This window comes from Rhea pennata, chromosome 4 (assembly GCF_028389875.1).
Source record: "Rhea pennata isolate bPtePen1 chromosome 4, bPtePen1.pri, whole genome shotgun sequence".
Lineage (NCBI taxonomy): Eukaryota > Metazoa > Chordata > Aves > Rheiformes > Rheidae > Rhea > Rhea pennata.
In genome coordinates, this window is record NC_084666.1 from 82,085,345 (window position 1) to 82,110,802 (window position 25,458).

Below are 25,458 nucleotides of genomic sequence, written 5' to 3' on the forward strand. Positions count from 1 at the left end.
TTTTCAGCCACAGTTACCTGACAAGCATCTACTCCTCCTTCCAAGTATCCAGCACACAGCATCCTAGGTGTTATGTCACCATCATACACTTCTTTTCGGTTGCAAGTGTTTGAGTCTATAAGTTTCACTGTAGCTTCCTGAAGAACATTAGGAGTTGGACCTGAGAGGAAAGACTGGTTTAGGTATTTATCAAAGTAATTATTTTGCAGTAATTAAGATATACAAAGAGCATTTAATGTTCTCTTATGGATGACCAGCTTGTCTTAGCTTAACACAGTGGTTTTGCCTCTTGCTGCCTGTAAGTTAGCCTCTCACTGAAAAGGTATATGCTCATCTTCTCACTCAGAAATTGTACAACTAAGATAGCACTAACAATCACATGGATGCACACAAAGCCTGAAGTATAACATCACATATTCTGTTGAGTTTTATATAATGGTGTATATATATAATGGTATATAATGGTATAATGGTATATGTAATATATCTATATAATGGTATGGGACACAAATTACTAAGAGATTTGGACAGATGATTCGAGATCTTGGTTCCATGGCTAAATCTACTCCTGGCTTGGCCTCATAAGAGTAGGAGCTTCAGGAAGCTGCCATCGGTATCTCACTGTGCATATTTTCTTGAAACCCCAGAGAATTACCTATAGCTCCTGGCCAGGTCTGGTAATTTTCTTAGGCATTACATAAACACATACATGGCTAGACTACCCATCTTAAGAATTCACATTATGAAATGGTAAAGCTGGAAGGAGAGGACTGTCTTCTTCCTATTTCCTGCTTTAGTGTTGTAACTCTGTCTTTTTCCAGTCTAATTTTGGAGGAAGAAGTTGCTGCTCATGATTAAACAAATTATTACTTATACACCAAGAATTAGCCTCATTGCCATACACCATGTGGCTACTCAAATGATATCAATACAGCATTAGATTAGAACCATTGTTCGTGTAATGTCTTGGTTGCCTGCTAGACTTCAGACTCACCGTCATTGGTAAGTGCTCCCCAGCCTGTGATGACAGCATAAATATTATATGGAAAAGTCTGAGATGGCTCAGGCAGACAAACGCGGTGTATGTTGCTTGTAAACTCAACTTGTTTAGAGAGCTTCACAAGCGCAATGTCATAATCATGTTCTGGGTAGCGATACTTTTCATGAATAATAATAGTCTTGACTGATCGCTTCACACTTGGTGGCTTCAAAAGAGCTCCAAAAGTAGCAGTCCACTTGTGAGGGTGACTCATGCTGAAATAGTAAAGAGTACTGTAAATATTTAGCTGTAAAATAACATGCAAGTATAAATATTTAGGTCTTTAGATTTAGTCAAGTGCCTTCACCGTAAAACTCCTTCATTGCTGCTCTTCACTCAATTCTTAAGGCCTATGTGACTTTTCATAACATGGTGCTGCCTTCCCTCCTCAATCGTGGTCTCATATTCCCTCCCTTTTCTGGCCCCTGGTGTAGCCAACATGTGGCTACAGGTTGCATCAGAGCAAGTGCTCTTCTGCTAGAAGATGCCTCATCTCCTTTATTCTTTTTGCATGTTAATAGTCTGCCAACCAGCTATTTAATCTTAAAGTGCCCTGCAGCTTCACGGTTGTCAGATCTGGAAGAAAAAAATGCCAGGAATACCTGGCTGAATGGAGGGGTCATAGTGTGGGACTATCACTTCGGGTAGCAGCTTGCAGCTGCAGCATCTTTGTAACACGAAGGTGTGCCTTTGGAAGCTCTTTGCATAATAGGAAACATGCCCTCTGCCATTTCAGCCACATTACCTTTGAAGCGTTTTTTGCCAAATATGCCAAATGACCATTTATTTCCACCGGTATCACTGTCAATTTTGCTCAGGAGGAGTCAGTCTTTAATACCTCATTGAAACATGAAAGTGATAGGTCCACTCAACCCTGACTTCTCTAAGGCAGAAAATTCTTCTGCCAGGAACACTCAAGAGGGTGGTGCAGATTTGGATAGTAACACAACTCGATGCATGCAGAGCACATTGTGCTCTAAGTCTCTCTAAGCTGGGAACTTACTCTCTGAAGCAGTGAGCTGCAGATACAAGCCACGTGTTACTGATGAGTGTTGCGCCACAGCGATGGATGTTATTGTACTGTAAACTAGCTTGCCACGGCCAGTCCCCCGTCTCTGCCGAAGACAATCCACCGACTATTCTCAATGATGACAATTTTGCTATTGACTTGACTGATCTATTCTGCCGTAAGCCACAGACTGTTGGAAAGGAGAAAGAGTGTATTAGTTATTCTTCCACTTAGTAAACCTGCCTACCAAGAGTTGCAGGTATTGTGGAAAATATATAAAATCACAGGACACCCAGGTTCTCTAATGGTATAACATCAATGAGAAAACATACCATCCACCAGCCCCCTGAGTCAAGGATCTTCATGCACAACCCATTTGGATAAAAGCCTGAATGAGGAAGTGAATATTATGGTAAGCCATAATACGGTCAACTAATTCAGGATTAGCTGCCTGGGCAGCCCGTCAGGAATCAAAACCTTTCACCATACATACAGGACAATCCCCAAATATAGGGATTGCCCACCTGAATGTCCCGAGTCATTCATCATTAGAATAAAACATAAGCAAAGGCAGTCTCTGAGATGGGAATGTTCCAAGCCACGTGTTTTTAGAATTTATGCAATGCGGATTCCCTTAGCAAGGTGTCACTTGGAAGTTGGCAACTGTGTATTGCACAAATGGGAGTTTCCAAGTGGTCCCTGAGAGCCACTTCAAGCAAAGAGACAGTCACATTAAGCCAGTGGTGGATAAAGGTATGGATCCCTCCAGCACGCTGTGCATCCATGAGGAAAAGTGTAACTCTCCAAACCGCAGAGGAATAAAAATATCTGTGGTTTCAGCTACTGAGCAAACATGCAGGAGCAGCTGAAGCTCCTAAGGAGGGACAAAGTTGAGAAACTTTCTACATCAGTGGAGCTGCTTCTGCTGTCTTCTCCCATCCAGCCAGGATCAGATCCATTTACCTGGACGAAGACCGACTGGCCTTCATCCAGAACCTGCTTTCAGCTAGACAGTAGGAAAACTGACAGACAGGACTGTCCCAATCCACTGAAGAAGAGACAGAGCTAAGAATCATTCACATAGAGATAAGACAGTCCAAACCATCATGCTGTCCATCTCCTGTGGCCAGTGTTCTGTAGAGGGGGTATAGTGGAAATCTGTAGTACCTCACTGGAGAGCTGCAAGCCCCAGGCCCCTTGAAGTCCTCATTGGGGAAAGACTGGAGCCCTGCAGAGCATAACCTCTGCCCTTTCCTGCTAGGATCTGCACAAGGTGATGTTAACAACACCTCATACCCAAAAGCAGCAGTAAGAGCTCAGCAGATTGAGAGCTGTTCATAAATTTGGGGAGGAAAAAAAAAAAAAAAAAAAAGAAAAAAAAAAGAAAAAAGTCCTACAGCATTGAGAAGTACCAGCCTTTGCCTGGTACTGAAATTTCAAACTATGCACTGAAGGAAAGCAGTGAAATCTAAAGATACAGTTACTTTTCCAAAATTTGCTATGTAAAAGGAAAATGGGAGAATATGCCATAATTGACAAGACTGCCTGCCTGACACATTTCCTTCCTGCAAGTTCTGGGTGATATGGCTTTTTAGGACTATTAGATCTGCAAACAAGTTGCCCTCCTTCCCTAAAGGCTCAAAAATGTCCTTACAACCAGCTACCTCAACTGCACTCCTTTAGTAATACCTTGAGAAGACTGGCAGTTCATATTGCCTTATATTTAAGAAAACCTTCTGTGCTCACAAGCATGCCAAAATCCAGAACATTTTCATTATAATCACAGACTGATGTCATGTCAGTTCTATACATTTCCTCATGCTCGTACACACTACGCACAAAAGAAAATGCTAAATTCCCAGTTTTCAGTAGCACCCTGAAAGCCATTATTCTAAACTGCTCTGCACATGCCCAATCCTGCCAGCTTTCGGGGCATTTAGCTTTTGTGGGCTATGTTCGAGGACTCAGCTGGGCTGACAGTTTTTATGCACAGAAATAAATCGTTACACCAGTGTCCAAGATGTGCACAGATTAATCAGCCTGTGCCACTGTTGCACAGTTTCAATACTTTGCACCAGAGAGAGGGATTAGGTATCAGCACCATGAAGGCAGGATTAGACTTGACTATGTGCTCTATTTAAGTCCACGTTTTAAGCTATTTTTAGTAGTGATTGCTTCTAACTTTAACTTGCTGAAATAGAAAACGCACTTAAATTCCTGATAGGGGCCTGGCTGCCATGAGCACACTATTTATAGTGCAGCCTAGTGTTAAAGCAATCAACCAGCCCCAGAAAAGTCCTTCTAATTCATTAGAAATCCCCAGCACTTGCTTGGTTTCCTACATACGCCTAGAAGGTGTTCAAAATGTCTTCATTTTCATGTAGAAACATGGCCAAGGTTCAGCGCATGCAAAGGCAGATGCCACTAAGTGGACAACCTCCAAGGGAGTTCTAGGGTGGATACAGACCATCTGAGAACGGACCTTCACCCCTAGTGACACTATTTCCGAGTCAGGGCTGGGTGCCTCCATAAGGAGCCCGGGAGGCACCGACAGCAGGCTTCGGCGTGCCTGAGCAGGGCTTCCAAGTGCACCGTGCATCTGCATGAAGTGTGAAGTCATGTTCATTAGCCAGGAGGAAGAGAAAAGGGCCAGAAAAATGCTTGGAAACTCTTAATGCTAATTAAAGCAATGGGAGAGCTGCCAGGCTTAAACAGCTGCCACTTACTGTCATTGAAGAGGGCTTCTGCTCTTTTCTTCTCCATATCTGAAATAAAGAAAGAGGTGAGTAAGACCAGGACAGATGGACAAGGCTTTTTCACTGCATGCTCACCCCACCTTTCAGCTTTTGAGCAGGAGAGCAGCAAGAGGTGGGACAAAGGCTGCTACAGGTGTTCCTGAAGCTCCTACACAGTCATGCTCCTGCATTTGCTATCATGCTCCTCTCTGTGGTGTGATCTGCTGTTTTCCAGCTGGCCAGCATCTTCTGATGACCAGTGCCCAAGGAGCAGACCCAGAACAAGCTCTCTACTCCTTAAGATCTGCAATTTTGCTAGGGGAAAGTTTTCACAGTGGAAAATTTTGAAGTTCCTTCTTGCACACAAGCAGCCAGCCATGTTTTACACCAAGCCCAAAGGAGACCTGATGCCCAATGGTGCAGCCTTGCAGATCAGAAGTCACTGACTTCGCTGGAGTGAATGGCCATTTACAACAGCAGCAGCTGTCTCTCCTTCTCCTATGTGATTGAGGAGCAGGGTGCCTGGCACGCTGTGAATACTAAAAGAGATAAGTAAGAGCAATTTATTGCATGCCATAGCAATAATTCCCCCTCCTTCAACATGCACATATGTGTTCATGGACAATACCTACACTTCCACTGACAGTAAGGAGCACTGGCTCAAGGTATCAGCCTGTCCCTTTCTTCCACTACGTTATTTTTCCTAGAGCCACCCTTCTAGATGCCAGCAGTCAAGAAGAGATATCACACATCCAATATAATTTTTAAATTACCCAGTAATTCCCGTACAGTGCCTGTGACTTCCTGCTTCATGGCTGCATAGCCTTTCTTAGCAGATCCCTGGGCTTGCCCGCTTTCTTCATTTCCACTTTCTTGTTGCAGGTACCCAGACCAATCCTTGTTTTGATCCCGAAAATACCCAAGTTGGTAGGAGCCATCCTTTCGAACACACAGGGTTTTGAACCACACTTGCTGCAGCTGCATCACTTGTGTTTTTCTTAGGGGCTTGACACTCCTTTTGATATGCAGAGTGAATTGCAGGTCTGCAATCCACCATTGTTAGATGTGTACTAGTATCACCTTAAGCAGACGCAGAAAGGAGGCAAACAGAAGTCCAGGGCATGCACAGCTTGCAGGGAACGTTACAGAGGCAAGGCAGAATGAAAGCAGCATGAGCAGGCTGCTTGCTACTTCATTTTGGAAGAACAGGAGATGAGTTGTTAATTGAAAACATAGTGATTCAAGCTTATTCACTAGAAACAGGAACTGTTGACATAATAAAGACAGATGAGGTTTACAGGTGGCCAAGTGAAAACTCATGAGCTTCGCTTCCAGTAAAAGTGTTTGCTTGTACTTTCTCAATGCCTGTGAAACAGGATGGAGAAAACCCTACTGCAGGCTTCACAAATGTGGGCTATATTCCGTGAATTTTCACCAATAACATGGGTGCTTGTCACCAAGATGCCCTAGGCTGATGCGCAGTAATATCGGACAGTAAAAGCTAGGCCAGCAGGAGGAGTCAGCACTGCTGTAAACATCAGCACTTGGTAAGTACAAAGTGCAAAAAAACAGGTGCTGAGCTCTGCTAAGTTTTAGCAGTTTCACCAGTATGTTTATATTAGCAAGAAGAGCTTTGAAAAATCTGGACCTGGCTATTTATTTCAGATATAATAAGCATCCAAGATATGCTAGGAATTCAAACTACACTGAGAACTAACTCAGTATTTGGGTCGTTCTAATATTGCATAGCTGGAAACTGGTAAGAAATCAACCAATGCAATCAGCACCTTTGGCCTTCAAGTGCAATATCGATCACAATATTTTTTCAGCTCCTCTCTGGGTGGAGAGACCTTTACCTCATAATGCCTAATTATAAAGCCTGCAGTCAATTATTAACACTTACACAGCGTTGCAAAACTAATCAAGACGACAAAAGAAGCGAGCAGCCTGTTCAAGTGCACTGCCGGAAGCAATTCAATCGGCATGTTCTCACTGCACCGCCTCTTGCCATGAGTCACCCAGCTGGGCTGCGAGGCATCTCTCCACAGCTCTATTCGTTGTCTTGCCAGCTACCTTGAATAATGTACAAACCCCATGCGGGCCAAATTCTGGAGCTCTGAGATATATCCACTGTCTCCAGCTGGAGTCTCTTACACATCTTCAGAGAAAGAGCTTCTCCAGACACACACATCACGGGTCTAAACAACTCTGGTTTTATTTTCTATTTCTATTTCTATTTTGTTCATGTGTTTTATTTTTGTGTGGCAAGCCTTGCCTTGAAGCAATCACTTCTAAGGCTTGAGAAGCAATTTTGCTGCCCTGCTCATTTACCAGTTACACTAGTTGTTTGCACTATCAAGAAAAAGTATCACTTAGTCACAATCAAAATGTCTTATTTTGCCCAGCCACACAGAGCTGCAAATATAGTTGTTTGTGCTGCATTTAGGAAAAGAGCATTCGGGCTTCTACTGTAAAAAAGAACAAGTTTAACCTGAACATGTGTTGCCGATCCATAAAAGAGAATGGGCTGTGAAGTTAAAGCTTGCTTAAGTTAAGAGAAAACAAATATTTAAATTAAAAACAACAACAGTCTGCTGAATTGTAGCTTAGGGATTCTGTCTTTTAGAAGAGGGATTCATTCTCCAGTTGCACAATCAGTTTGGTTAATACAGTTACTTTGCACATTTAATAAACTAAATGACTTTAAGACACACTTCTTAAATCACTGATCTCCACTGCCTATAAGTGACAGTAATGACTTGTACAGTTACTATTAAAGATGCAGTCGGTATCTTCTTCTTTTTTTTTTTTTTTTTTTTTATTTATTTATTATTCCTGAATATGTAGGCTTGAGCAAACATGGAAAGAAAAGAGTCAGAAAGCATCTTTATCTTGCTATTGTTTATATGCGATACTCTGTTAAGGCCAGAATTTCTAAGGTATACAGTGGCCAAACCCATTATTAGGGCGCATTATGTATTTCAGTGCAGAAACGGCCAGTGATGGCTGCAAAATTAAAGACAAGAAAGCTGTTTCAAAAATCCAACACAGCTTTGCCCAAACAATAGCATTGTTTTTCACTTATGCCAATTCCCAAGAAAAGCTTTATTTTCTTTAAAGGATCCCACTTGTAGTTTCTATACGCCATAATGGCACTGCTAGTTTCAAAGGCAAAAAGAGTGGTCCATGCTCAATTGTATCAAGTTCCCATATCTTGTGCAAGTTTTCTCCCACAGAAGCAAGGCAGAGATTATCTTAAATAGGGTACGGAAGAAAGATTGGATTGTAAATGTAAAAACTCTTTAATAACACCCCAAAACTGATACCACTTTTTTTTTTTTTTTTTTTTTTTAGACATGCATTGGAAGCAAAGATATTAGAACCTCATCGTTCTTTCTTTCTTTCAAACAAGAGAAAAGGTCTGTCATGTGCAACATGCCATAGTGTGAAACACCTCCCCACCAGTCTTCTGCTACTCTCCCCACTCTTAGAAGAGGAATTGCCTCCCTGGAGTGAAGCACCCTTGTGGAAGCAGCAAAATGAGGTTTGGGCGTGGGTGATGCAATTGTCATTCCTTGAGCAGGGGAGAGTGACCTGGTGGAGACAAGACAAAGGCTTTGCACCTCTAATTGCCCCTGTCACCCTGCCCTTCCTTTGCTATTCATGTCCACGGGAGCTGACCTCACATCACCGGCGTTTCCCCCCTGCCAACTACATCTTAATTTCCTGTTTAAGAGAGCAGTCCTTGTCTTTAGCTCAAGTTTGTCAGTCCAGACAGAAAATCGTATGAATTGTCAGTATATTTATAGATTTTTGACATGAGAAAAACATGTCAATACATTGTCAGACATCCATTGAAGAATTAGCATGGCATCAAAGGGTGGGAATGTCAGACATCCCCTGTATTTCCCAAGGTGCAGATGGCATATCCTGCTTCACTGTGAGGGCAGTTATACATTGGAAAAGGTTGTTCAGAGAGGCTGTGAAGTCTCCATCCTTGGAGATACTCAAACCCAACAGGACATAGTCGTGGGCAACCTGCTCTAGATTACCCTACTTGAGCAGGGATTTGGACTAAGAGATCTCCAGAGGTACCTTCCAACTGCCAATTCTTCTGTGATTTACTTGCCCAAGGTTGCTGTTACAGCTTGTATGGTACAAAAAGCACAGCCCCACCACACACATTGTTTGAGCTACAACCCGATGAAACGTTCCTTGCTAATCCAGGTTGGACACTTGTCTGCATGCCTTCCAGGGAAGACTCGATAAAGAGAAGTGAGAACCTGTCCCCTAGATTCTTTACTTTGTATTTGTAAGGAGTTTTGCAAGTCCTGGATGCCAGATAAACAGAAATAATAACAGTTGACTTGTTGATCAACATCAATTCATGACTCATTGTTCATGGTCAAAACCCTTGGTGGTGCGACAGACAGGAATACTTCCTACTCACTTCAAACAGTGCCAGTGATCTTGCAACCGGTTTCTTTCTGACATCAAGAGCATGCTCCAGGATGCATGTTTTGAGAGACTTTGAACCTACCTGAGAAGGGGTAATAGGCTGGCAGCTGCTCCATGCTCAGCTGACTAGGGTGCCAGGCTGTGAGTTGGCTCCATGTCTAACTAGGAAACCCCAGGGAAGAAACTCAGCCTTGCAGGAGATCTCTTTGATGCCAGGACTATGCAGAGGACAAACTGGGGTGCATTCTTCTTTCCATGTCAATAGGAGAGTGGGCCTTAGCTTGGGTGTTGCTAAGTCACCGCTGACTTTGACATCTCACTCTGCTGGTACTTGCTTTGTCGTCTGGAGAAGATAGGATTTAAATTTGCTTGCTCTTCCACTGAAGATATTTGGGCTTCTAGTGGGACTTGTATGCAAGTGCAAAGACCTCTATCTCCTCCTCTAGTTACTCATCTATTTTTGAGCCAAAGCTACATTGGATGCCTAGAGATGTCACTGTCTTTTGCTGTAAGAGACTGTGAAGTAAATGTAGATAGGAAAGCAGGGACTGCAGTAACAACAACACATCTGAAGATACCAAGATATCGATGTATTTTGCAGCCTTATATAAATAATGTCTACTGACTAGTGATGCTATAAAAAGTAGTATTTTTTTTTTTGCTGTTCTTTTTCTTTTAGCTTTGCACACTTCCTATTTTTTCACACCTGTGCCATCTGCTTCTCTCTTTGAGCACAAATGAGCTAACTGGCAGTTTAGAGTTTATGCCCTCAAAGCTCTTCATTTCCAGTCCTCAGGATGAAGAGGCAAAACAAGTTTTATCCCTGGGCCAGCAAATTTCTTAGTTTGGCACAGCTGCCCTGGACAGCAGCTGAAGTTCTCAAAGCATTGCATCCAACTTGCAGGCAGCTGTTTGTGGCTGCTTCCCAAAGCAAACACTCTTGAGTACCATGCAGGTTAAGACACGGTGTTGAACAAGGTGATTAGATGCTGAGAGGAAGACTTACTCGTTCTCCTTATCAGACCCTCCTAGTATGCCATGTAAATCAGCACCTGACCTGGATTTGTTCAGCAGGTTAGCTGTGCTTGCCTATATCACGGCCTCCAAATTAGAATATTTTGATCAGGCAATTACAATGAACAGGTTAATGATTTTTTTAAGCCATTATGAAAACATTCTGGCATTGCCTCAAGACAAAGAGGGACTCCAGCTGGCAAAACCCTTCAAGTTACTATGAAGCAAAGTCACAAAGGTGCAGCAGAGCATGAAGAAAATCTTGGGCTTCTCAACTTTCCTTGGCTTAAATAATAGAGTTGGACTGGACGCTTTATGCTGTGGACTATTCTAAGGAGAGAGAAGTTGGAAATGCAAACCCCAGATCCCTCTCTGGACTTCCAGGATCTGCTTCCAGGCACGAGGAGGAAGGACCAACTTTGTAAGCCAAGACCTGCATCTCCTCAGAAAGCCCAGGAGTGCTCTCCTCCATTCAGTTCACTTGAGTCAACCTGCTATTCTTAAATAGCACCACAAACCAGAGATTGCCTAAGCTTCACAGCACTGTTGAAATCCTATTACCAAAGAAAGATCCAAATGGAGCCTTTTATCATTGTCTCCTAGAAATAACAAAGTCTTGTTATGTTTGCATGATGCCTAACAATTGCACAACACCAGTCCTGTAGTGAGTAGCAGACCCATGCAGTCATCTGTGTTTTATGGCAAGGCTGGGAGAGCCAAGAAAAGCAACACTATGTTTATTACACAGCTTTATCAAAGTGACATGGAGATGCAATCTTCTACTGAAACTGTGTATTTAATGAAAACATTGTGATTCAATTAAATCAGCTAATTTTCTAAATAGCAACTAATGAATTACAGCAATATCCCTGAGTGCAGCTCAAGGTCAGCTAAAAGAAGAGTTTTGAATCACTTCTCTCATTTACCAGACTGAATATAAGCAGCTAATCAGATAACTCGATGAGACGATCACAGTCATTTTCTCACAAGCATTTTTGTACTCCATCCAAGTTTACCCTTTATGCAATGCATCAGATGAAACTAAAGCTTCAAAATTCACTGGATCATGACCCAGGCTTCTTTTAAACACTTTTGATCTCTCTCTTTTGATGGGAACGTGCTATTTCCATATGGAAAAAAACTAGATGTGCACTTTGAGCCAACAACTGCCGAACAGGAACAACTGGACAATGAACAATACTGCAGAGAAGCAGTGCTTCTTCACCCAGAGGAATGTCACCTATCATCCTGAGCCATCCCAGGGCTGGGGAGAAGTGGGCCATCAAGAAACAATGGGCATGTGATAGCTCACACTCTAGTTTCACTGCATTGCCAAAACACAACTTCTTCATTTGAAGTGTCCAGGGCTGGAAAAAGAGGTTGCTCCCAGTCATTTCCAAGGAAGAAGCCTGGATCTGACCAGCACGGAAGCTGACCCACCATGCTTGCTCTTGCAACACAACTGTCTGGCCTGTGTGCATCTCCAGTGATTTCAGTAGTCTAGTGATGGCGGCAAGCAGGACATCTGCAATACCAAATGGAGCAAGTATCTACCCCTTCCTTCTCACTAGCAACTCATCCTGGAGAAGTCAGACTCTCAGAAGAAATGCCAACCAAATGTAATTGAAGCTGAGCCATGTGCAAAACACAGAGTCCAGCCCTGCACCAAAATTCTCCAAGAGATCAGAAATATCAAAGAGGAAGGAATCAGGTCTCTCAGTGAAATTCATTACATCAGAAAGACAGTGCTGTTTCTCTTCTTATCCTTCAAATGCAGGCCTGCCTTACAAAGAAAGGGCTAGATCCTCATCCTCATCTGAAAAACGGTATATTGACAAGAACATTCTCCCTTTCTCCGTTTCGTGAAACAAAATTGGGGAATTTGCAAAGAAATTCGATCCTCCCACTAAATTTTTTTTCAAATAATTTGCTGTTCCCCCCACCAAAGACTTCATACAAGCATTGCTCCTACCCTTTCAGGTTCCTCAGAAAAGTAAGGACCTAGGAAAAACACAGAGTATGTTTATCTGTGCTACCACATACTGAAGCACTACGATGAGGATCCTGCTCTCTCTCCTGATAGAAATATGAGGTTGGTCCTGCAGTCTGGAGCAGGGAGTAAGCCTGTACAGAAAAGCCACAAAGCAACTGCTCCTGTTAATCCTTATTTAAAGTGTATTTAAAAGGCTTGAGCAAGGTTTACACATTACCACAGATTTTGTTCTAACTCGAAGAGCAGGAATGACTGCCCCTCAGACTCAGTATCAGCCCCTGTCAGAAGGGAAAAAAACCAAAATCCAGTCCCATTATTCAGAAAAAAAAAGTTTAAGGGAGATAAAATATACTTACCCAAGACAGTAGAATATTTGACATCTATTTGCAAGGGGCCATTGTACTTTTTCAGGCCCCTCCGTAATATCCATTCAACTCTTTCTCGCAGTGCTTCTCTGCAGTCCGTAGAGGAGAACCAGAATGTGAGTAGAGCCTCTGCCACCACACCACCGGTATCGGGGCTACAAACCAATGAAAACCATGTCTTATTACCTTCAGCTCATTTCTACATTTCTTGGTTTTATCTTAGTTCTTCCAATGATGACAATTTAACAAAGGATTAAATATATTTTCAGACATTTTACAAAGAGAGAGGTAGTTCTTAAAAAAAAATACAATCCAAGCAAGTCCTGAATGGTGAAATGCTCACATATTTAGGCTAGGAGAAGGCATGAGGTGCTCTGTGAATGATTGGCCAGACCAGTGTCATAATCCTGGAGTTAAAAAACCCATTTATGACTGTATCACTGGGACATAAGAACAGCAGGGAAGGAACCGATTTGATAGCAGTGAAAAGCTAGATATGCAGGAATTCAAAAACATCAGGCAACAACGGTGTTTAAACAGACCCTTGCAGGGCCCTGGACATGCACAGAATTTAAAACTCCTATCATCATCAAAAGGGTAGTCAAGTGACTAGCAAAAGGCTACACAACACCATCACTACAACTTTATGTGAAGTCAGGTATCTGGCTGGACATTTTTGGAGAATATGACTGATAACGTCACATTATGCAGAGACAAATGGAACTCAGCAGCACATTCACAGTCTACTTATCACAGTCTGGAAGATGGACAGAAAAGGAGCTTTTAACAAATCTTACTGGGAAGTATGAGCAGGACCCATGCTGAGACACACAGTTCCACAAATTGAAGTGGTTACTGCAAAGCCCACATAAGATCAGAGGAAAGAAAAGAAAGAATCATATGAAAGTCTGAACGCATCCTATGGTAATAGGTGTTTCTCCCTAGACAGAGCATCAGATACCAGCCTCTGCAAGAGATTGAACGCTAGACTGCAAACACCAAAGTGTCTAATCTGGCTTACTAAATCTTGCCCTGTCTTTGCAGATGCCTCATGCCTGGTCATCACACTGGCAAGGTTAAAGTGCATACTAAGAGCTTACTTCTCCTTTCCTTTGCCTCTTCTTTTCACCAGAGCCAAGAAGCAAGGACATAACACACAGCAGGAGGAAGTACAGTTATCTCATGTTGCATACAGAGAGTGAGATAAAAGTGGATCTTAAGCATCATTCAGAGAGGAAAGGAAAAAGAAGTAATCTAGTTTGTTATCAATATCTGGGAAATTTGGAAAAATAAGAAAATAAAATAAAATAAACTGTAAGCAAGTAGCTTGTACGCCAGTCGTGATCAGCCCATGAGCTTGGGAAATGACATGTACCAAAACAAGATAAATCTTCCTGCTACCCCTGCCTTAGAGAAGGGCAAGAAAGAGGCCATGTGTTACTAGCACACCCAAGGTATGCCAAGTGTCTCATAGTTGAGCAGAAAGACACATCCCTTGCCTCAAGGATCCCATAATTGACACTGAGTAGCTATACGTGAACTTTACAGCAGGCTGTTTTTTTCCCCGCAGTGCCAATTTCGGCGTGATTGCCACTCCATTTATTTTCCAGATATTATCTGCTCCAGCTGTGGGTGTTGCTCGGCATTTCTGAGGTGTTCCCTCACCAATCCCCCCACTCCTCTTCCTGTACAGTGCCACACTGGAATTACTATACCAGCTCTTACAAGCACACCACACCTCTGCAAACCCTCAGGTAAGTTCAGGCAGCCTTGAATCACTCACTGCGCAGTCAAGGGCCACAGCTAAAGGCACCTACTCAAGATATGTTTTGTCTTTCGTAGTCAGCTGTGGGCATTATCACCAATGCATTGTTCATGCTGAACCAAAATTATGCGCTGCACTTTCCAAGCAAATTCATAACAATGGCCCTGCTTGGAGGAGCTGGCAGTCTGAATGCTCAAAAGCTTGTAGGAAGAGATGATATCTCTTATCAGGCCAAATGATATATTTGGAAAAATGAACAAGCTCTGGCACAGACAAGCCATACATCATACATTATAGCACGTACATCAGTCTGTCCTCAGGAATAACAATAATGAAAGATTTTATTTCTCCCTACACATTTGCCTCTCAGTTCTACCATGTCTACATTTGTATCACTCTAAAAAGCATCTAAAAACAGTTTTAAGGTTACATTTAAGTAATGACTTGCCTTACTGGAGGTTATGCTAAAATTAGAGCAGGAGGAAAGGATTTTGTGAATTGTTGAAGGAGAAACACGTTTACAGCACTAAGATCTTCAGGCTGCTTTCAGTCTTGTAGGTTTAGAGTGTGATTACGAAAACTAAGATGGGAAAAACCCATCCTAGGTTCATCTATAAGGCGATGAGGCTCTGAGCTGACCTTTGCCTCTCAGAAACAAGACCTCAGCAGTGGTCAAAAATGCAAATCAAATACAAGATTCAGAGCAGGGCAACAAGATGGCAAGAAACAGCTCCTGCAAGGAATGACTGACCAGTCTGGGACTGAAAAGAGAGGAGCTTGCAGAGTACAGGAGAGAAAAGGGATATGATTGGAGTATCCATTAACTGTTGGGAGAGGAAGGCTGGGTATCTTCACTGCCTCTTGCAGTCCAAGAACTAGAGGCAATCAAACAAAGTAACAAGCCAAAAGAGGCAATTTTTTCACAAGGAACTCCTTTCTAAAGGGTGGAGGCACAGAAAGTTCACAAGCCCAATGGGAGATTGGATAACTCTTTGGGGTAGAGCTCTGCTGGGGGTTACTAACCAGACAAACAACAGCTACTTCAAGAAATCTCAAGCAGCAGATAGTTGGAGGCAGAAAGAGTACATGGGGATAAATATCATACAAGTCTGTTTTGCTCCTACTATTCCCTAAATGTTGTCTTTTGAGATGCAGTACCAGACTACAGTGACCTTCATCTGAATATGTACAGTGGTACCTGGGTCTTCATCAACAAGCCCAACACAGCAGTGAGCACTAAATGTAAAATGCCATCTGCATTACAGTGAAAGAAATACAGGTTTGGGAATGCTTTTGAATTTTAAGGTAACTAAACATATTTGCTTTATTAGCTAAAGCTTGAGCTTGCTGAAGATCTGAGTACAAACACATATTCTATTTGGACTGTTTATCTTCTGCATCAAGACTCAGAGGAGGATACGGTTCAGAAGAAGGTCACACTCAGTTAGGTATCATGCTCTGGACACACACAAGACACACTATACTCAGTCAGATCAGGTGGCTCTCCAGCTGGGCTTGGTGAGCAATTCATTGCATCTCAGCTATGTGTGCTTATTATAATCTCACCTACCTCACTCTGATTAAGCGTGAGCGGATGTATTTTTTTCTTAAAATGGAATTGTGAAATGTCTTGTCCATCTGTTGAAAAAAGAAAAATTGAAGTTAACAACAACAGAAAAATAAAAGCAAGGTGGATGTCTACTGGAAGGGGCATTCTGAGCATGGTATTCAGTTACAATTAGCTCAGTTGGTTAAAGTGTGGTGCTGCTAATGCAAAGGTCACAGGTTCAATCCCCGTACGGGCTATGCTGAGGGTTGGGCTAGATGATCTCCAGAGGTCACTTCCAACCTTATGATTCTATGAAACTCATGGATTACAGAGCCAAGAAACATCACCTTGCCCAGCCTCAGAGAAACATTTGCCACAGATTTTCCCAAATTGCTTCCCATTCGGCCTAAGGCACATCATAAAGATCTAACTTGTCTTTCTAAATACCCTATGAATATGTCAGTATCCTACTATACCACTGTCACTTCCACTCCTACATGGTTTGCCACATGCTAGGGGACTTTTCAAGCAATTCCCATCAGAAACAGGGAAGTCCAGGCCCCATTTTATAAATTTTTTGGAATTAATCCCCAAATAGCCTCTTTGCTGGTGCCTGCTTAACCACATCCTGCTGTAGACTAAATGTTGTCTCTCAAGATTGCACAATCCATCTCAGGGATAACGTAGCGTGATATAACATGGCATGAAATTCTGCTAGGAACAGTTCGAGATCACTGGAAGATTGAGAAACAGCAAAGTCACCAGGGAGTTATGCAGTTCCTTGTATCAGCAAGACCCAAAAAATCAAGTGCGTATGTGCTGTAAACATCAGATGTATTACAGAAGAACTACTGAGGAACACTTTACAAAAATCACAAGATTTTGCAGTCTTTAGCCCTTAAAGACTGGTCCACCTAGAACAAATCTGTGGATTTTCAGCCTTTTAAGGGAAAGAGGAAAAAAAGTGAATGAATCTCAAACTTCTGGTGTAATGCATTCTTTCAGGAAGAGAAATGGGCACATAAACATTAAAACTGCAGGTGAGTGCTTCCAGAGAATAAAAAAGCCCCTCTTTTCCAGCCTTGTCTGTTATAACATTAGCCCTGATGTTGCTGCGATACGAATCCAATGATACGAAACCAGAATAATTTCAAGATGAAAGCTGCACAATTTGGAGTGAATTTTAAGTTGAACAACATGCATTAGTGAGGAAAAAACAAAAGTTCTTCATGGCTGATGTTTGTTTTGTTACTGGTAGCTACTGGGAATTACCTGGTAGTTTGGAACAATAGACAAAATTCAATAAAAAAAAAAAGGTGGGTATATGATCTGAGACAAACCACTGCACACACACAGTGCTATTTATCCTGCCATACTGCAGGTTGCCAGCTGCTACCACTGCAATTTATGAGGCAGAAGGTTAAGTATCAGTCATCAAGTGCTTTGTTTCTTTATCTTTCCTATTGGAGAACAAATCTCCATAAGCCTTAGATCACCTCCTACATGCTCTGTGCAGGCTGATCCCAAACACCTTGTGCCACGACAGAGAGATGAGCACTGCCAGGGGCACATGACAAAACTCCATGACATGCAATGCTGTGTATAAAAATAACCTGAGGATCCTACACGTGACTGAATTATCAGCAACAGATGCTGTTTTCAGAAAATTCAGGGTGAAAGGGAAGTTAGAGTTATTTCTATGGTAAGATCATTAATATATGATTCTAAATGATACTGCTATTACTGGATTTGTGTTGCTTTCATTGCCCATTTCCACATCTGAATGAGAAGGAGTTACTTCCCTCCTCCCTCCCCTCTTTAGAAACCACTGCACTGCTAGATCATCAGTAGGTGAAAAACACTGATAGGAGAATGTTTCTGTTTCTAGCCATCTTTGCAAAGTCTTCAGTAGCATCAGACCTGGCTTGGTGTCTTTCCTTCCATAACCTGCCTTATGTTATTAGGAGAGACATGCTAGCTGTGCTTCTCCACTATGCCCCCCTCAGCGCTCACCTGCTGAAAAATCCATTTCTGACAGACACAATCTTGTCCCAAATCTACCTTTTCCTTCAGCCATGAGCTTGGTACTCTGAATTCCCAGCAGTAGCCTTCATATTTCAAGCTTACATAGGAGGAAACATTTTAGGAAGATGCCTTTTGCTAATGGTTTGCAAGCATTCGTGGTGAAGGTCCATCTTGTGCTGCTTGTGATAAGACTTCCAATAAAAGTTTGCGCACCTATAGCCTACAAAACATTTCTCTCTGGTCATAGCTTTGTTTTCAGCTTGAGTCACAACCCTGGGAGCAAAAGCAACCACAACTCCATTTGATAAGTAGGTTAGACTCAGTCCTGCCTCGGTGAAGCATCTAAACTCCCTTCAACCACCCTGTTTTGGTTGCAGTCATTCAAAAGAGATGCTGCCATGAATAGTTCCCTTAACTTCACCACTGATTAAGCACATCTCACTTATTTTTCTGGTATTTGTCTAGCAGCTGCTGAATGGTGGCAGTTGCTGCTGCAGGCAAACCACCACTCCTAACAAGCATGCTAATTCCTGCTCATTTCATATGAAAAGCATTTTCCTGACAGTCTTCATTTTAGCATTCTTCCAGACAAGTTTTTCTTTGAGTTAATGTTTTTTGGCTAGTTGCCTAATGCTATCTGGCATTTTCTTAATTCAGTTTCAGATCCTCTATCCTTTTATAGTCTTTCTCTTAATTCAGTACATTTTTCCAAAAGAAGCCTGGCTTTACTCATGAACACCAGTCCCTCTATGCTAATACAGTAGCTAATTGTGGCTAGTACCAAATATGCAAGAGAAGGACAGGAAAGCCCAAACCATGGAAACCTAACCCCAAAAGAAACTCTTCCTTGCTCCCTGCAGACTGAAATTGTCTGATGTCCTGAAGCCCAAGACATATTTTTCTGTGCTATCTTGAATAACTCAGGATCTTGTCATTAACGGTTTTTTTCTGGTGTCATACTATGCCACCAGAGCCAAACTTCTTGGCCCTCAACGGAGGGTCATCGTAAATCCAGTTTGACAGAACTATTCTCCAGGATATTTGCTGAGCCCATTTAATAGCATGCAGTGGATTATCCATCCATGTTGTCTGATGGATTTGGGAGCACAAATCTTGTCACTGCTCAATCCTGCTACTTTTTTGCCAGCTACCAATTTAGTTGACCAGCTCCCGTTGTACTACAGTCCTCCCTTTTGCTTCTTATGGATAGAAAGTCCATTAGTAGTGATTTTTTGATTTCTCCATGCTAAATACTAAATGGACCATATTGGCTGGTTCAGTGGCTTTCTCCAGCATTTTGTAGTGGTAATACAATATGAATTACTACCCATCAGTCACATTAATTCCATATTTACTGCCAAACTTGCTGACCAATTTGCACCCAATTTTGTAGCACAAAATGTTGATACCCCCCATAAGCAGCCAAAAGTGCCAGCTGGACACAATCCCAGTTCAGAAGCAGCCTTGGGAGCCTGAGATATGTCAGAGATTAGAGGAGAGAAGGAGGGAGGACGAAGGAAGGGAGGGACAGGAAAGCCAAGCCTGGCACTATCCAGGATGAGGGTACAGACAATGCCATACTCCCTTTCTAATCAGAAACACCGATTATTCTGAGCACTGGTGATCCCAGAGCTACTCTGCTTTGCTCCAGGCAAGGAAAATGGGCCTGAAGGAGAGTGAGTGCAAAAACATGTGGGCCTCAGGCAACCAGAAAAATCCATCAGAAACCACATGCACAAAGACAGTGTGTGTCATACCCAGCATGGTGGGCAAGAGCAGTGCCATCCCACATGGTCAAGAAAGCCAGCACAAACTCCCCAGTGTTTAAACTGGCTGGACTGCTAAAGCTAGGAGGTGAAGAAGCCCTGTGTGATCTTGCACTAAAACAAGGAGCACAGCTGGATGGGTGAGGTGTCACAACTGCCAAAGAGAAATAACTGATCTCACAGAACCATTCCTAAAAGAGATTGGTCTCTTGGATAGGAGATATTTTAAGCATACCGATATGTGGGATAACATCAGGATTTAAAGTACCACGCGCATCCCTAGTGCAACCCATTTGAGAGGCATGTCCTGGCATTAGCTTCATTATAGCCACTGTAATGGCAACAGCTGGAATTAAGGTCACCTAAGTATTCCCATTCCTACTCCCCACTTTCAATTGTCCATAATTAGCTTCCTAAGACTTTCACACTGCAAGGGAAATTTTGTCAGCTTGGGGAGGAGCTCTTGCCAAAATCTGGAGCAAATGTGGGTCAAAAATCTATGGAAGGGCTTTTGTTTGTTCAGACACTGTGCTTTTCCAATAGAAGTGACACTCTGGCCTTTGTTTTTTAAGCAGTGTGAAAAGGTAAGGAGTTGAAACCCGGGAAGGAAAGGTTCTTAAGGAAAGAGTGATTTTAGGAAATCTAAGAAAAATCCATTTCAACATAGTCACGTTACAAGCGCCAAGACATGCTCTCAGTCACATGACAGCAGTATTGAGTTTGGACTCTCCCTCTTGACAACAGCATGCTCTAAACAAGCACTCTCTTGGCCAGCCTGCCAGCCCGTTTTCAGTCTCATTGACACTCCACTCCTTCACGTCTTGAATAACTTCATTGATTTAATTACCTGCAAACAATGAAGCAATTCTGGATCCACAGAGCTATAATTAAGGTAAGATTCTACCCTTAATCACACACACTATCAATAACTGCCCTTTATTTCATTCTGAGTTCCCTTTTCCAGCTGATGTTTCTATCAATTTTTCTTGTGCATGTTTTAGAGCTTTCCCGGCCATACTTGGATCATACATCATAACCAAACTTGAATTATTTTGTTGGAGGGAAGGGGTAGAATTTGATATTCTTCCTGTTATGACTTGGCAGGCTTGGTAGATGCTTATTAGATCTTCTGGTTGATGAACTGGAGGGGAAAAAACATTTTATGGACCTATTATTTTGTATTAAGAAATTAGAGAATTAGGGAATTTTAAGTTAGGGAAAGTTAGCCATTACATTAGTTATTTCCCATCTTAGCATATAGCATGCCACATTGTAGGTCTTTAAGAACACACCTGTAGCTCTCACAGTAGCCCGTACTGAAAACTGCAGGTGTTGTAAATAATTCCAGAGCTAAATAAACAGGTCCAACCGTCATCTATCTCATCCGCTGTTGCCTTGCCAGGTTTCCCAGTGGGCTGAACTGTAGGGAACAGTGCTTTTGGCTTTGCTCCTAGTCCTGGGCACCCATAAATGGCACCCTCACTGTACTGTGCTTGTCCAAAGGCAGCACTTCCAACTGCAGGAACTGGACCCTTAAAATAAAACTTTTAAGCAGAGGTCATCAAAATACCTGGTTGATTTATTTCCCCTCAAGGTATTCCTTAATCTTAATGATCTCATACATGCTTAAACCAACATGATTTCTTTTCCCATCACATTAGTTATTTTCCAGAGAAAATAAAAAAAAAGGAGAGTATTGGTAGTAAAAAAAACCCACAATCTCTGAAGAGCTTCATTTAAGAAGCTTCACTTGTGAGGCGTTTATACTATAGGCATACTTGTAACTAAAAATGCCTTCAATGAAAAATAAGAAAATGTCGATAGCCTGTATGACCTTCTCAGTTCACACGGGTACTAGGCAAATACTTGAACAAGCACATGCTGAATGTTTATACATGCTTGGTCTTAAATAAGGATTTAGGGTTTAAACTTTGGGTTCCATATCTGAAAACATGGCCAAATCTCTTCCTGAGACTTACTGCAAATAGGAACTTCCTTAATTCAGTTTAGTTTGGGTGCTGCAGGGCCTGAGAAATCTTTGGAAAGATTTGGCTGCTGCAGCTCTGTAATTTGACTGATTTATCTGCAATATCCTTGTATGATTCACAGTCTGAGAGGGGAGAAGATGGGATTTACCAGGAGGGTCAGAAACAGCAGCTGTGCAGCAAATGAAGCTACTTGATACTTCTAGCAACTCTTGCTTCAACTTGCAGTAAAAAAGAAAAAATCAAGTTAGACCTCTTGGGACTTCAGCACATCCTCCTTCTCAGAAGACATTTGGTACCATGGCTGCATTAGCCCTCACTGCCCAGTCTCCTGCAGCAATTACAGTCTTTAGCATCATTTCCAAAATCTGCTAGCATGGATACACACTCCTACTGGCTTAGCCCCTATACAGCACCAACCAAGCAACCCACCTGCTTTTGAGCTTTGCTGCAATCCATGTGTGGCCAAAACACCTTGCATACGTCTTGACTCTGAAGCGAACTCCCTTCTGCCTTCCTCTGTCTCGCAAATATACACATTTCAGCTGTGGGAAGACTGGTGCAATGTCTGGCTCCAAAACTGGCAAGCATCATAAAACAGCAACTTCATCTATTCGCTCCCTGCTGCTCTTTTTTTCAGGTAGGCTTTCTCTGAATTTGGCTCAAATGAAAATTTGGGCCAGCACTCTTCACTTTGACCCTGTGGATCTTTAAGTGTTTGGGATTCATAACTCAAGTGATACAAGGTCCTTCCTGATAGCAGGATGATGGCAAGTTTATCACTAAGTACAATGCAGAAAGCTAGCCTTCCAGTTATGAGTCATGTCTGGGCAGTTGGGTTAGCCTTCAACAAAACAAGGTATCAGGTCCAAAGCCCTTCTTTCTGTGGGAGCACAAGCATCTGCATAGGAGTTGGAGATCCTTGAGTACTGGGTTGAGGGTGAGCAAAACCAGAAGGTGACTAAAGAGCGAGGTGGGTCCTTTCCTTCTCACCTGTGTGCACACAGACACTTCCCTTTATTTCTGAGGATCTTCTCTTGGGTGCTGAAGTTTCACACATTTGGCCCTTTAAGTCTCTCTAAGACAGATTACTGCCTATACCTCAGAGATGCCAGTACCCTGGGACTGGCAAACTGTGGCATCACACAGCTATGCCAGAACTGTGCCAAAACAGCCCAAAAAATCTGCGCTGTCCTGCTGAGACACCAAGGTCACAGAGCATGAGCTTCACTTCCCCCTGCAGGGTGCCCAAGGGGCTTAGCACTGGCATCTTTTCACCTTGCAAGCCCTGCTGCGAACCTGCCCATCTACTTCTCCCCTCTTGGTCTTCAGAGAAATGCATTAACAGCCTCTAAAGACATCAACTGGGGGGGGGGGGGGAACTGTCCCCTCAGGGAACAAAGCTGCTTCCCTTCCTTACCACCATCATTACAGGGATTCATCAGCGAGTCCTTATAACAATGGAAAATGGGCACAGCCCTCAAAACCACAGCATTTGCTGGTGGTCTCCTAAGTGCCTGTGCAATGCCTGCTGGAGAGCTCTCTACTGAAAACTCATAATTCAATTCTACCCAGCAAGTCATGTTTCAAGAGCTGTATTTAGTAAAAAATTCTGCACTTAAGGACATAGAAGATTCTCTTATCACTTGAAATCATTTCATGAAGTTGTCTTTTTCCAAAAGAGATGTCCTAACCCAAAACATAGAGTCCCGAGGCAGGAATTTCTAGATGCAATGCCACAACAGGGCAGGGGAGGGGGACAGCCGGTGACTGCCCAGTCCCTGAGATTGGTTTTGAATGATGGAGGGGATGAGGACAGCCCAGGTGCCTTGCAGCACATGAGAAGGAAGATGGGGGAAATCCATGTCAGCCCTGTGGCAGTTTAGGCACTTATGGAGACAAAACAACGCTTATCTCTCCCCCAGCCTCACAATTAGCCAAGCAGGGGGCTGTGCTACACTCCTACCTGAGGAACATCTGGCCACCCAACCCATAGTCTGGCTTATCATCACAAACCAGCATATGGGACAAGTGGCAGAGCAGAGCCCCCAGAAGCAGGGAAGGTACCACTTCTGCCACAAGAGTGCATGAAGTGTGTCAGATGCTGGGGCTAACGCAGGGAGAAGCAGCCCAACAGCTGGGTGGGAATGGCTCTGGCCAGAGGAGGAGAGGAGGAGGCAGGGAGGTCCTAGGTGCCTGGGAAAGAAGGAAGAGGATGTGGTAAGCTGTCCTGGAAGAAGGGAAGCTTTCTCACAGAACATCTAGGCGAAAGCATCAGAAAGTTACTGTAGCAGCAAGAAGAGCAGACAAGTATGTTTGCAACTTAGTGGTGGACAGGATAAAAGCTTACGTCCATTTTTACTGAGCAGCCAGCCATGCTCTGAAAGGACCACATGGTGTGGGCATGTTTGGTCTCCATTACTGTCTCACAGCTCCACACTTGCCAGCCTTCAGCTGAAGCAGCTCTCATTAAGAGGTGCTTAATGAGGTGTCCATTTCAAGCTGAACACACAACTCCTTCTCTGTTCAAAGCTGATCTCCTACTCTGGGCACAAACAGCGCCCCTTCATCCCCTGCCCCTGTGTCTTTCAAGACACAGGACAGATGGTGCTGCTACACAGGCTGGGCAATCAGGATCGTCCTAGTCACTCAAGTCCAGAGCTGTCTGTTTCCTCCCCTCTCACACTTCAGGGTGCCATGGGGCTCTTCAGCTGGAGAAGCACAACCACAAGCAGCCCTTCTGAAGTGTCCCTCAGGAGGCTATTAGCCAGCAGGGGGCTGAGTACCCACAACAGCCTCAAAGACTCTTGGAAAGTGGAAATTAATGCATTTTGCAGGAGAAGTGGAGAGGGGGGAATAAAAAACAAGCCTGGTACAGGAGCTAGGAAAAGCCAGTGGGTTATGCATGGAGTGGAGGAAACAGAGGCATTTACGATGCACATGCAAATCAGCCAAGCAGTAAGGGAGCACACAGCGAAACAGAGGCTCCTTGAGGAAGGAGCCCTTAGCCCTGCGACTGTGCCCTATGGACCTGGTTCAGGAGGGAAGGCTCTGGCACAGTGCATTTTAGGGTGGGAAAGGAAGGACGACTGGTCCATCTGGAAAAACAAGGAGGCTCTGGTGAGCTAGCACATCTCCTTCCACCATGACATTCGGTGGGGCCTGCTCTTTCAAGACATTGCAAAGGGAGCTCTCGTGGCTGCTCACAGAAAACCCAGCAAGGAGCAGAGACCTTTCATCATCCATTCTTCAGTCCCCCCACCAACTCCACCCCACAATGTTTTCCAGACTTTCCAGTCAGCCCTGAGATGCTGACTGGTGCACCAGCTTCATCAGCTCTCTGGCATGATCCCTCTGCATTCCCTCCCGCCTTCAATGAGATAAGGGAGTTGGGAATGTCATTCACACCATGGGTGTTGCTGCCCAGCTCTGGAAATAGAAGCCAGCACCGGAGCGTTTGTTGCTAGACTTAAGGAAGGCACAGGATGACCACTCTAGGGGACCCAAAACATTTTCCTCCAGTGAAATATCAGCTCTAAAATCAGCTCCTTTCTCAGTTGTTCTGGGGCCAAATGAAGGAGGCTTCATCAGGGAGGGATCAGAGAAGGGAACGCTCAACAGGGACTTGCACGACAGGTAATGTGAATGCTTCTGATTATCAGAGATGATTCACTTCTGTTCACTTTGCATCAAGCATTGTGAAAGACACCGCCTCTATCTGCATTGACTCACTGTTTCACAACATGAGCACAAAG

At 43.3% G+C, this 25,458-nt stretch overlaps 1 protein-coding gene across 1 annotated transcript in view; it reads right to left on the minus strand.

Moving 5' to 3' along the window:
- LOC134140275 (transmembrane protease serine 11E-like) overlaps positions 1–25,458 on the minus strand; it is a 35,793-nt gene that overhangs the window by 1,643 nt on the left and 8,692 nt on the right. Inside the window, exons 4-9 of the mRNA XM_062575205.1 lie at positions 15,949–16,016; positions 12,605–12,768; positions 4,775–4,813; positions 2,043–2,238; positions 995–1,254; positions 18–160 (exon numbers count right to left, since the gene is read on the minus strand). Coding sequence (XP_062431189.1) covers positions 18–160; positions 995–1,254; positions 2,043–2,238; positions 4,775–4,813; positions 12,605–12,768; positions 15,949–16,016 — 870 coding nt within the window. The remainder of the gene's footprint in view (positions 1–17; positions 161–994; positions 1,255–2,042; positions 2,239–4,774; positions 4,814–12,604; positions 12,769–15,948; positions 16,017–25,458) is intronic.